General features: G+C 38.9%; 1 protein-coding gene across 1 annotated transcript in view; it reads left to right on the forward strand.

Moving 5' to 3' along the window:
* Window positions 1–801: 801 nt before the first annotated feature.
* Window positions 802–13,031, forward strand: part of LOC132074417 (cytosolic phospholipase A2 beta-like) — a 28,971-nt gene continuing 16,741 nt past the window's right edge. The window contains exons 1-7 of the mRNA XM_059474230.1: window positions 802–822; window positions 6,833–6,905; window positions 7,900–8,076; window positions 8,715–8,851; window positions 9,554–9,685; window positions 10,889–10,947; window positions 12,756–12,798. Coding sequence (XP_059330213.1) covers window positions 802–822; window positions 6,833–6,905; window positions 7,900–8,076; window positions 8,715–8,851; window positions 9,554–9,685; window positions 10,889–10,947; window positions 12,756–12,798 — 642 coding nt within the window. The remainder of the gene's footprint in view (window positions 823–6,832; window positions 6,906–7,899; window positions 8,077–8,714; window positions 8,852–9,553; window positions 9,686–10,888; window positions 10,948–12,755; window positions 12,799–13,031) is intronic.

Consider the following 13,031-nt stretch of genomic DNA (forward strand, 5'->3'; position numbering starts at 1 on the left):
TCACAGTAGACATGGGAGAAGTGGAGGAAGCCCTGCCTCTGCCATCTTTAGGGATGCCCTGTTGACCCAGCACTGTCAACAGCAAGTTGATGGGGGAACAGGATGGGAAACTGGGAAATGTCAAGTTATCATATTCATATCAGTAGCAGGTAGAGGGAAAAAGGCCAGAAGGCTTGCAGCTTTCCCTTTCTCTGCTAATATTTATCTCAATTTCACCAGCATCTCTGCCTTGGCCGGGTGATCAGCCAGTAGGTACTTCCAGTTGAGGAGTCATGATTTACTGGTTGTCAAAAAGATTCCCAATAATATATTTGGAATATATTGAGTCCCTATTGTGGAAAAAGTTGAAAAGAGCACTCAGAAGTGGGTTGATCTCCCACCAGAGATTGTAGGTCTCCCACCAGAGATTGGAGATTTAGTTCTCCAATCCCAGATCTTCTGACTAGATCTGTGGAAGAGGTGAGAGTGAAGGAAGACTTCCTGTACATGTCAGAATCAACCCAAAAACCTGTTGGGAGGATGTTGGGGCAATAGCAAATGGTGAGAAATACTAAAAGTGTCGGCCTTTCTGCTCACCTCTGACATTGCAGATCTTTCCCTCTCAGATGTAGGCAGGCTCTCCTCCACACAGAGGAGGCAGAGGGTGGAGCTCGGCGCCTGTATAAATTATATGTGTCCTTCAGGTTACTTCAGCAGCAGCAGCAGCAGCAGCAGCAGCACAACAAGCTGCCAGCCTGTTTGTCAGCTGACAGATCTGTTAACCAAATTGGGGTTTCGGTCGCTGCCGCCATCTTCGGCGCCATGGGGAGCCCACCAGCCAAGGTAAGAGAGCGGAGCCACGTGCGTCGCCGTGGCCGGGCTCCTCGCTCTCGGGCCTCTCTGCTCCAGCTCTCCCTGCCAACTCCCTCCTCCCTGCATCTGCTGGGGTGCAGAGGCCGCTGTGGTGGGGCAGGGGCATCCTGAGCTTTGCAGCCTCGCCGCTCTCCTCTTTTACCTCCCAGTAATTGATCTCTCAGTGAGCTTCAGTGGAAGCACAGAGCAAATGGGATACTTTGCTTTGCCCTTGGTGTACATGCCGGAGTGAAGTCCCTGAAGGAAGAGGAGGCTGCTCTTGAAGAGTTTACCTTCCGTAAAATGAAAGTGCTTTAGGCCTCCTAGGTCCTTTTCTTTGGATAGCATATGTTCATTGCTTGCCCCAGCTGAAATAAACCAACAGCTTTATCTAGCAACAAAGCATAATCTATATTACTTTAGCTGCAGGGGAGACATCTAATGACCTGTTTGACCTGTTTAGATCTAACTATTTTTAACGTACTGTTTACAGCTTTTGCAATTCTTGTGGAAGTATTTCATGTCTGGACTTGAGTTTTCTAATAGTAAGTTCCATTCAGAGATTTTAACTGATGGCTCTTAGTATAAATCAACAGAACTATTAGCTGAAAATTCTTTTCTCATGTGTATCTTAAAATCGACATGTCTGAATGCAAGGCATGTCTGAATGCAAGGCATGAATTACTTACAGATAATCATTCTTTATGTATCAAATCCTTTGTCGAATTTATGAAGATATTAATAATATCTATATTATTATATAGATATTATTAATATTTATATAATATATTAATAAAAGATATATGGGCATTCATGGGCTTAAAATATAGTGAGACACAATGTTACATGCTACAGCCTATAGAGATCATTAATGGTGACAGGGTAATATTAAAGGCAAAGGTAAAGATTAGAAAAATATCAGTAGCTTGAACAGATAGCTTAAGGGATAGATTAAAAATATGCAAGCATTCAGGAAGAGAAAATGAGTTGTAAATGCTATGTACTTTCTGGATAAAATTTGTATCTAGTCCATCTACCAGTTAGATCCAGATGTATCTCTCTATTGTAGATATGAATATTATCTGTCAGTTTTAAAGATCAGTGTTGTATCTAGTAAGACAGTTCTGGAGCTGACACATGGGTAGATAGCTCAGGTATAATTTTATCTAGAAAGTTTAATGACAAAGTTCTTGCATTTCATCCCAGTGCTGCAACTGATGTTCCATGAGTACAGACAGACTCCTGGTAAATAGACACCACTGCCAAAAGGTTTGAGTGCAAGCATAGTTTCAGGTCAGAAAGCTTCTGTTCCCAAGGAAAGAGAGTTTAATTCAGTACTGCTGTTGTGTCAGGCAAGCCTGTGTTTCAGTGTGTATAAGTTGGTAAATAGATATGGAAATAAGAATAGAGTGGGTTTTTTTTCTTTTACATTAAAAAACCCACATGTTTAGAAATGTGTGTGTACTTTGAACTATCTATGAAGATCTCCTAATCTCCCAGTTAGTTTTTTGCACTTTAAGAGAGCTACCAAATTGACACAGAAGTGATTGAATTTACAACTTATATTTGTAGCAACTTCTTCCACTCAGACAAGAATAATCCCTCCTTAGAAATTTTATTTTGTGGACTATGGAATAATTTTCATCTGGCAAAATACTCAGAAATTTTGTCAATACAAAGCCCCGAGGGACCCACTCGCACGTATAAAGAGCTAACTGATATATATGAACAGGAGATACATCCCAAATCCACAAGGATTCTTGAAGTAATCCATCAGTGATTACATGAAATTACAGTATAGGTTTGTAAGGTGAATTAGATTTCCTCACTAATTGTTTAAATTCCAATGATAAAATTTGGGACAATTGTGATTCCCAAGCAAAATGAGACTCTCATAGTTTTCTATATTTCTTCAGTCAGTCACTTTTTCCACTAGAACTTTTCATCCCTTTAATTTTAATGAAAGTAGGCAGCTGGTTGGAAAGACAAATTTCTAGCAGTGTTCTCACCAATGGAAGGGCTTATAGCCCGTACTAGATGTTAGAGGATCTAGTGGAAGGAAGTGCTTTAGAACCAGGCTGGTAATTGAGCTTTCTTATAGTTTATACATTTATAGATTTAATCTCAATTTGGTAAATTGCCAAACTGTAGTTGGACCAAATCCTCAGTATCTAACATAAAATAATGGTAAGAATATGCCAAATAATTACATTTGGTGTGAGATCTTGTAGGCATGATATTCTACAGCTTCTAGTACGCCACTGGAGGAAGAAGTAATCCATGAAAGAAAATAATTATTCATGTCTGAAACATATGTATAAAGCTGAGTGACAAATCCTACAGCTATTATCAAAATGCCAGAAGACAGCAAAATCCTCATCTAAAGCTTAATATAATTTGGTGTTATCCCATGGTGATAACTCTGCTCAGAGAGCTGTCTGAGTTTGACGCAGAGAAAGTGAAACACTGACATTCCAATCAGCCTTCCAACATGTACAAACCAAGGACTTATTTAAAAAGAAGAGAACAGGGAATTATGGGATGAAGTTCCCAGACTGCAAAATCTTCCCTAGAATACTGACTTTCTAGTGAAGGTGGCCTTGAGATCTTCTTCTAGTAGCAGCATGGAGGGGCAATAAAGACTGAAATCAAATATATAAGCTCTTGGTAGGTTTTTCTTCTTTTACTGCCATCCACAGATCGTTTTGGTATGCTCCTCAATATTTATGAGCTTTAAGATTTCGTATGCTCAAAGTTGTCTTTTTGGAATGAAGCCTTAAGTGACTAACTGCCTGTAAACAAAAGATTTATGTGTCCTTCCAGAGCTGATCAACATTCCTATGGAAGGAAGTCAGTGAGCATGTATTATTACAATCAAGGAGATGGTGGCAACAGATGTGAATTTTCAGTCTGTTAAGGTTTGATACAGCTGTGGCAATTCTGACATGCTAGTTTTATCTCCTGATTACTGACTCTTCTGTATTTTAAACAGAAATTACTCCCTCAAAGCTTGGTTTGAGACTACAGAAATATAGTTTAATGCTAAATACTGTCAAGTGAAAAGAAGTTTGTTGGTTCTTTTTTTTTTTTTTCCCCAAGTTTTAGCCTTCCCTTTGGTACTCTGGAGATGCTACTATTTATTGGCCTGGAGTGTAATTGCTTAGGATGCAGCAATACCCAGGTAGCTGAGCCCTGCACTCTGTTGTTGGCCCCAGTGTCACACTAGTAATTTCCCAGCAAAAACTGAGTGATGTGCTTCTGGGAAAGCTACCTTTGACTCTGGATGTTTACAGAGGGTTTTTTTACTCTCTGCATGCCTGTACAAGAAACCATGTTTCTCCCAAGGAAGTGAACTAAAACCAACAAGGCCAGTACAGCTGCAAGTCTGTCAAGAGCTGTCTGGATAGGGTGTCTGCACTCATCAAATTGCATTAATTGTGAAGTTACATGTTGCCTTTCATGTTATGAAAACAACAAATGGTACCTCTAACTGTAATTATTTTTTGTAGAAGGGTATTCTGGTGTACCAGCCCTTTCAGGCAAAGATGTTGTTTTACATCATCCAAATCAGACCCTAGGGGTCTGCTCTGGACTGTTGTTGAATAAAATTAGCTCTGCCTTTATCTGATGAAAAAAGGAATTAGCCCGCTTCTGAATGGTTATCACAGGTTGGAGTAACTGCAGTTTTGGGAGAGGGATGGTTTCTGGCTTCCTTGTGGGATTTACAGAGCCCTTGGGTTTTATTATGGCCACACTTTCCCATCTGAATCTGTTTGCTTTTTATCCTGCAATCACACCAGGACTAAGCTGCACTGAATCAGGAGGAGTGAAAAGTCACCTTTGATGTTTCCATCATTTGGCAAATGTTGGCATGTTTAAGGAAGGTGATTGCTGTTGGAAGGGAAAGGGAGAAGGAGTGAGGCACTCTGGCTGTAGTGGCAGAGGATGAAAACACAACATCTGTCACATCTGAGAGTACTCTGAAGATGACCTGCAGATGCACTGTTTTTATAAGTAGTTAGGAAATTTTCATCACGAAATGTTTCAAAGCAAAATTTATGCCAACGTGTATTTCTTCAGTGAAGGCAGATCCTATGAATGGTTTGGGCTTCTGTTGAGCAAGGGAGAAGTTGATTACAAAATGACTAAGAATTAACATATTAATTAAAACTAGTCACCTCTGTAATTGTCTACATAATCCAATAATTCACGTAAATGAAAACCACTAAGAATGCTGAGTGAGTGTTCCACCTGGCAGTTCTATGATAAATAACTATTTGCACAGGAATATTGAAGTCAAATTCTTTCAGCGGGCAACTGGAATAATATGGAAGTGTCCCAATTTAACTTGTAATGTCCACAATGCATTAAACTGAGGAAGATTTAAATATGTCAGTTTTAAATTTGGAGGAAAGCATACTAGAAAGAGTTCTTGTCACACAAAACCAAATTTGCTTTGCAATTTTATACAAGCCAAGAGATAGACTAAAGTGATTTGATAGGTTTAACAAGGGTTTATGTGGTCAGAGTAGCTCTTAAATATAAATCTGAAATTTAAAAGTATGTAACTTTAAGTGACATAATAAAATTTAATATTAGGCCTTTATTTGAACATGCTAATTCACATGCTAGTTCAGATGATATCCATCTTGTGTAACATAATTTACCTCTAAACAAGGCTGAATAAAGCTGAATTCAGGCTATTCTCCTCTCTAATAAACATGTCCAATAACAGTCTCCACCTCATTTTAAAAGAATTTCAGATTAACTGTAGTGAGTGACTCTTTCTGTAGAGAGGTTCCTCCTTCCCCAACAGTTTGTATCTACAGTGTTAATAATTTCCTTGTCAGAAAAATTAGTCATGTTGCTAACTTTCAAGATAAAATTGTCAAATTATTTAGTGATGGTGTAATGCGATTATCTGTTTAAGCAAATAGAGGTATTATTTCAGTTGGTAATTTAAGCTTTAAGTTTTAATTTATTAGTGATAGTGGGATTGTAATAACTGCATGTTATTATTTCCTAATATTGCTGACAAATCATGCTAGTATAGCATGCAGAAAAACTGAAAAAACCTAGCAGAAAATTAAAAGGAAATTTAAATGTATCAATTTCAAAAAAGATTAAAGTATTTTCCCTGCTTCTCTTATTAAGATTGTTACATTTATGTATGTATTCATTCATGCTTCTCAGAATGTCTTTTGAAAATGGCAAGTATTTTCTGAATAGCTTAGCCTGGAAAACTTTAACTGTTAAAAATTAGGAACAAGTAACTTGAAATAGTGTTAAAATGATAGCCTGCCTGTGATAGAAATAAATCTCATGTCTGGAAGGCAAGTGCTTCCATTCCCATTGTGTATTTTCAGGATGCATAATGATATGGAATTCTGTGATATCATACCTGCAAAGCAGAGCAGTTTTTATTTTGTATGAAAGGTCTCTGCTGGGCCTGTGGTCTGATCCCTCAAAGTCAGCAGGGCCACTTGGTGAGCTTGCCCTATTTACAAGCATCACAGAAATTTAATCTTAGCTCAGATACGAAGTCAGATGTTTATAGCACATTTTGGTAAGTACCATGTCCTAGTCTAGGTAGGTCAGCTGTGCCATGACCTGGGCAGGCAGCTGCAATTCCTAATACCCCCTTCCAAAGGCCCCATTCTGAGCTATGGGTGGCACAGGACCCTTGGGGTGCTGGCAGTACAACCATCACTGTGGCCATACACGCATCAGGTTGCCTGAAAACAAGTGCCTGTGGGGTGACAAAGAAAGCTTTCCATACCACTGTCTGAGCCTGTGTTTTCTCTCTGTCTTCATTTCCTCAAGCTCCTTAGCAAACAGCCCAGTGTGCTGCTGTGTTTTCATTTTAGTGTGGGGTACAGCCACTTGAAGGTGGTCACCTCATTTCAAACAGACATGGGCAGACTGTCCCCTGTATTGTTCAAAACACATCTTGTTTTTGCTTTCTGAGCTGATCAAATTATTGCATTTGTTTTCTCTGCAGATGAAGTTTTGCCCCATCCACATGCTTTCTGTAAGAATCATACAAGCTAAGAACATCAAGTCAAGAGACCTGTGTGAGTTGTGGTTTGATTGTGTTTTTAGTCACCTGCAGAGTTTACACAGTGAGCAATATTCTTTAGTTCCGAAGGTATGCAAGCAACGTACGCAAAGCACAGCAATATAAATACTAATGCCAGGGCTGTAATTAGATCAAATGTCTCAGGTATCATTAGATTGGAGTACATCTCTAGTGGCATTTCAGGGAACTGGTGAAAAACAAGACACCCAGATTAATATTTTGGGCCAAGAAGGGAAGGTAGACTTCATTAGGACACTGCAATCTATGAATCTCCATGGGCAGGAATTTTGTCATTTAGTCTGTGAATTTAGGGACCTTTTATTGATATGTACCAATTATACACAATAATCAAACATAAATTAGAGAATTTCAAGCCTTCTAAAATACTTTATCTTTCAGGGTATTTGTTGACCAGTCGCAATAAACTATATTGATAGTTTTGTTTAAGGAGGACCTCTGCAGATCCAGTTCAAAGCCCATGCTGAGCATGCAGGCAAAACAGACTTTGCTGGGTACTTTTGTGTTCAAGCGTCTTTAACTCATTATCTCCCCTTCACAGCCTCCTATGCCTCCTTCTCCAGGTGTGCTGTGGACCAGCTATTCAGCTGCCATTTTTGCAGAGGTCTCCAATGAGTTCCTCAGTTAGAGCAGAGGCATTGAGCTGCCTTTTGTCAGTTTTGTAACTTTTGGCCTGTGTATTCCTCTAGTGAAAAATGACTCAGCAAAAAAAAAAAGCATCACTTTGCAATGATTTACTCAAGTTACAGCTGAGACCATCCATGCCTTGCCATGTAGGACCAAGCCTGGATGTGAGGGAGACCAGAGGGAGTGAATCCCCTGTTGGTTGAATAACTGCCTGCCAAAGACTTCCTGTGCTCCAGTGGCAAGTGCCACGTAGCATCATCCAGAAGTGGACACTAGAAAGGTGTTAGTGTGACAAGGCCTGTATTTCTGAGTTTCAATGATCTCTTCTATCTACTCTATTGAAGGGACAGTTCCACTTTCGTGCCAAAACCTTGCGGGGCAATGTTATTCACTGCTTGATACCAGTCTGAAGTATTTAGGCATCTCGGGCTGCAGTGGAAATCTTCCGTCAAGTCCTGACTCCAGCTCTGAAAGACATCACCTGGGAGATTTCCTTTCACACCGTTGCCAAGCCTCACAAAGTAAATGCGCTTCCCCACCCTGGCTCTCCCCAAAGGATGGCTGCTCGAGGCACTGCCTGCACTAACCATAAGGAATAGATATAGGATGGAAGTGAAATGAAGATTTCCAACTTGCTTGTGCCCTCCAGTTCTTGGGCCCATGCTGGCCTTGAGCTGCAACAGATCATCTTGCCTAGTGCCTAACACCTCTAGACAGCCATTATGTCCCCTCCGCATGTTTGTGTGACTCAACTGAGCAAGCCAGACTCTGATCTTGCTGTAATATGCATTCTTCTTTCCTGTAATCATCCTAACAGCCCTTTGTGGAACCAGCTGTAGTTTCAGTTTAACTTTTTAACATCATGGACTGGAATTGTAAGGACTATGCCTGAGGAATGGTCAGTGAGCATAGTCCACTTTCCTTTTTCTCTTCACATGGGAAATGTGGTTCTTAATGTACCTTGTGTGTGCATGTGTACATTTGCAGTTTGTAGTTACTCAGTAATTAGATGGTTTTCCTTGGTTGTTTCCAAATGGTGATCTCTTTACTAATTAAAAAAAAAAAAGGTAGTAATATTTATTAATCTCCAGGATTATGACCTAGCCCTACTGTTCCTCTATAACATTGGCATCAGGTTTTTAATTTTTCTCTGCTGCAGTGACGGCATCAGACTGCTATGTACGCTTGTGGCTGCCGTCTGCTTCACCTGGAAAGCTTCAGACCAAAACCATCAGGAATTCTGACAACCCTGTCTGGAATGAGACTTTCTACTTTAGGATCCAGAGAGAAGTTGAGGTAGTAAAAAAATAGAATTTTCACCAATTTGAATAGCTCAGAATCCTCAGTAGACACCATGTTGATTCTCTGTGCTAAATAACTTAAGAAAACGCTTGCTTAACAGACTGGTCTGCACAGAACAGTAGACATAAGAAGCAGTACTTTGCTCAGCTATTTACAGACATTGCTGATGTAAATGCCTGTATCTAAGCTAGTCCAGATTCCCTTTGTTGTCACCTTGGTAAATTAAACACTACTGTAGCATACCTCGGTGCTGTATTGGCATGGCTAACTTTGAAAGAGCTTTCTCTCCACTGGTTCTAAGGGAAGAGTAGAGAAGTTGCTGTGGTGAAGACAGTAAATTTAATCCTTCCCTAAATTGTGGAATTTGGAGAACTTTGGGAATGAAGAAACTAAGTCTGTTCTTTGGGTGGGTTATCAGTGGGGTGCAGAGCACTGGCATTTTTCTGTCTCAGGAGAGCGGGAACCTCTGTTATGGGTAGTTGTTTTCTATTTCACCGGTTTCCCAAGACTGGGTGTAATAATGTTCTACATTAGCAGACTACTGAAGAAAAGGACATGCTTTTTTATTCTTACTGCTCTGCTAGTGAAACAGTTGCAAAAATAATTTATAATAAATTTTTTTTCTATAAGATTATTTTTTTCTTTCTGACTAACAGAAGCTCAATAAGTGTTCTTACTTATTTTTTCTATTACCAGAATATTTTAGAATTGGCAGTGTGTGATGAAGATGCACTCACCAAAGATGACATGCAGTTCACAGTTCTTTTTAATCTTGCTAGAATCAGACCTGGGGAGACAATCCGCGAGACTTTTGCTTTGAAACCAGAGGTAAGGGCTGAAAACACAGGGAGAGATTGACAAGACCTCGTTTGTCTACATTGTCTTCCATGTTAGGTAGGGTTTGGATCTTCATGAATAGGTAGCCTTAAATATCATTATCAATACCTCATCAAAGCAGATATAGTTTTGCTTTATTTTTGTGTCTTCATGAATTTCTTTTTACAAATTCAGAAAATGAAGACGCTTCTGTCTCATGCTATCTGAGGGCAACATATTTTAACAGGAAGCATCTGTAAATAATAATTTTGTATATTTTAGAATCTGAAGAAATACTTGCTTACCTTTCGGCTTTATCCCACTTTTGCCATGCTTGGGAGAAATTTCTTCATAAATGGCAATTTATTTATTAAAAGCATGAAAACAATTCACTCATCACTTGAACTAAGTGGTTCTTTCAGGCTTTTTTCCCTGTTGGTGTTCAGGCTGGTTTCCTCCTAGTTGGTTCAGATTTCTCTAGTCCATAGTAAAGGAATGTCTGTCCTGCTAACGTCTTTGGTATTTTATTAAGGAGACCATGAAAGAGAGTTGTCCAGTAAACAAAGCTGGGATAGGCCTCTGACAACTTCTGGGCTTGTCTGAGCTGTTGCTGAGGTGTTGCTACACACTCATTACAGGAGGGAGACAGCCCATAAAAACAGCTACTTCCCACATGCTGAATGAAAGCTGTTAACATGGATTTTCCTTGTGACCCTGCTGGCTGGTGCTGTGCACTTCTCAGCCAGTGGGTGAGTCACTGGGAAATACAATGATTCAATTCATTCAATAACCACTTCAGTCACTTGCCTCATTCATCTCTTCTGGATTCAGTTCAAATAAATGGTTTGTATGTGAAAATGTCTCTGGTCTTAGTGACATTACTTGCTGGGCTTTGATGCCTTTCCCCCATGCACATTATCTTGCAGAGAGCCATCATATTTCCTTTTCAATCTAGCTCTCCCTCTCAGTCGGAGAGGGAAATATGTATAATTCTACATATCACACAATGGGAGATTATTAATCTTAATTGCCAGACTTTCACAAGTCTGTGATTTCTGTTGCAATTTCTGCTTTGGAAAGACACAAAACCAAACTTTTTTTTGGTATCATTAGCAGAAAAGATGTCAGGCCTTGAAGTGCTTTTTAGGTGTATCTGTGCTGCCAAATTCTTGCAGCCTTCAATAATCTATATTTATTTTACCAATTTCTTTTTAGACAGAGAGGTGCTTTAAGAAATGGGAAAGTTTGGAAGTGGAATTCTGGATGGAAAGAGTGTGAGTAAAACTCCAAAGCTAAAAGGTATAGATCTGCCAGGGAGTAATGATACCTCTGAGGATGAGAAACTTAGAAACTTCTTCCAGCTCTTTCTCCCAGCAGTGAACCTAAATTACAGTTTCAAACTTTTTTTTTTTACCTTACCTTTTCTAGCTAATTCCACCTTTCAGTATATTTCATACAAATCTTAAACTTCTGTTGAATGTGTATATTTAGATCCCAGAGATGTAATAAAATTGTCACAATGTGATAACTTTTACACAAGAGGGATGTGAAACTTAACATGAGTGCTCTTCAAATTGTTGTTATTAATTGAACAATGCCTAGAACATTGTGGAATTTCTCAGAGATCCTAAAACTTGTCTTGTGTTATTATAACAATGTATACATGGAGTTATGTAGACAGTACCAGAAAACTCACCCATTTAGCAATAGCTTAGCTAAACTGAAAAAACATAAAATCAACAAATAATGAAAATAAGACCATCCCCCTCAAAATGGTAATCATCATTGTCTGCAGGAAAACAAGTCCCATAAGATAAACTTCATCTGTCTTTTAAATCCCATCACAGGCTTGGTTGAAGAGAACACCCTAAACTACACATTCTGAAATATTTGAGTTTAGCATTAGCCAAAAAAAAAAAAAAAACCCCAAAAAAAAGTAGTCCAGTGAAAACTGTCCAACTTGAGTGATCAGGAGAAGGAACTGTAAGTAAGACAAATAAGACTTCTTATTCTTAAACATGAGGAAACTGCAGAAAAAAAGAATTTGTGTTCTTGGTTAATTTCTCCCACAGTGAAACTCAAAATGTATTTAATTTATCTGTGAGAGGTGCCTTTAGAGATGGTATCATGTATGATGATGGTAATCATCTCCTGCAACTGTGGAAGCAGTCACAGTCAGACACAAGAAAGGTCAGAATGAGAGGCAGTGCTTGGGAACTGGATTCAGGCTAGAAATAAGAAGAACATCTTTCGCATTCAAGTTATAAGGCATTTGGACAATGACCATCCTTAGGAATCAAACCTAGTTATTTAAATACATTTTACAGTTGAAATAGAAGTTTTAAGTCTGGAAATGGTGTTTGGTGAAATAACCTGGACATACAAAGTTTATGTACTACATAATTTCAAGGGCTCTCTCAGATATATGAAAGCATTTATGAATGTGTGTAACATAGAGGTGTAGAAATATTTGCCTTAGTGAAAGATGCTCTTGGTAGACTCTACAGAATACTCATATAATTAAATGACCACATCCATTCAGTGACAGACAAAGGTCTTAAAAGGTAAAATATCTGGGACAAAGGCTTTTTATTGCTTACCTCTGTGTTTTGCAGTCATATATATATATAGCACAGTGGGAGCTAATTCTTATTTGCCATTCATTTGTGATCAGCCATAAGTTATAATATGAACTAGTCAGAAATGTCTTTCCTAATAAATGTTTGCAGAACACATTAATAGTAGTCTTTGCTTTCCCTAAGTCATATGGTCACTTTATTAATAGCAGGACATGATTCCACATATACCAATATGCCTTTGTTCTGCTGTAACTTAGCACATAGTTTTAAGCATTAAGATTTTTATGGGCTTTCCTGTCTGTCTTTTGTTTGGCTGCTGTATTTTGGTTCACATGCTTAGCACAGGATCATGTATTTTGCCTTTTAGAAAACAAATTGTGATAGCTTACCTATATTCAAGTGGGAAAGGTCATATAACTGCTATTTAAAAAACGAAACAAAACACACCAAATCCATCTACTCACGCAGTTTTTTTTGTTTCTTACTTGTTTTTATCTTTTCAGTCCTGGCCCTCCAGAGCATCTCATTACCAATGATGTCCTAGTGGTAAGGTTCACATAAGAATTTATCTTGGAGTGACATCTGCTTCATTTTGGTCCTCTCCTCTTCCCCCCCATTTTGTAGAAAGAACACAACCTACCATGATAGATAAGAGCATGGTGTGTATTTTAAAGTCAGAATTATGGGACAGTGCCCTTGTGTTACAGCTCACCTGTTGCCCTCTCTAGAAAAAAACCCAGCAGCTGTGAGTCCTTGAAGTCCTCAGCTATTACAGATGT

This window comes from Ammospiza nelsoni, chromosome 6 (assembly GCF_027579445.1).
Source record: "Ammospiza nelsoni isolate bAmmNel1 chromosome 6, bAmmNel1.pri, whole genome shotgun sequence".
NCBI lineage: Eukaryota > Metazoa > Chordata > Aves > Passeriformes > Passerellidae > Ammospiza > Ammospiza nelsoni.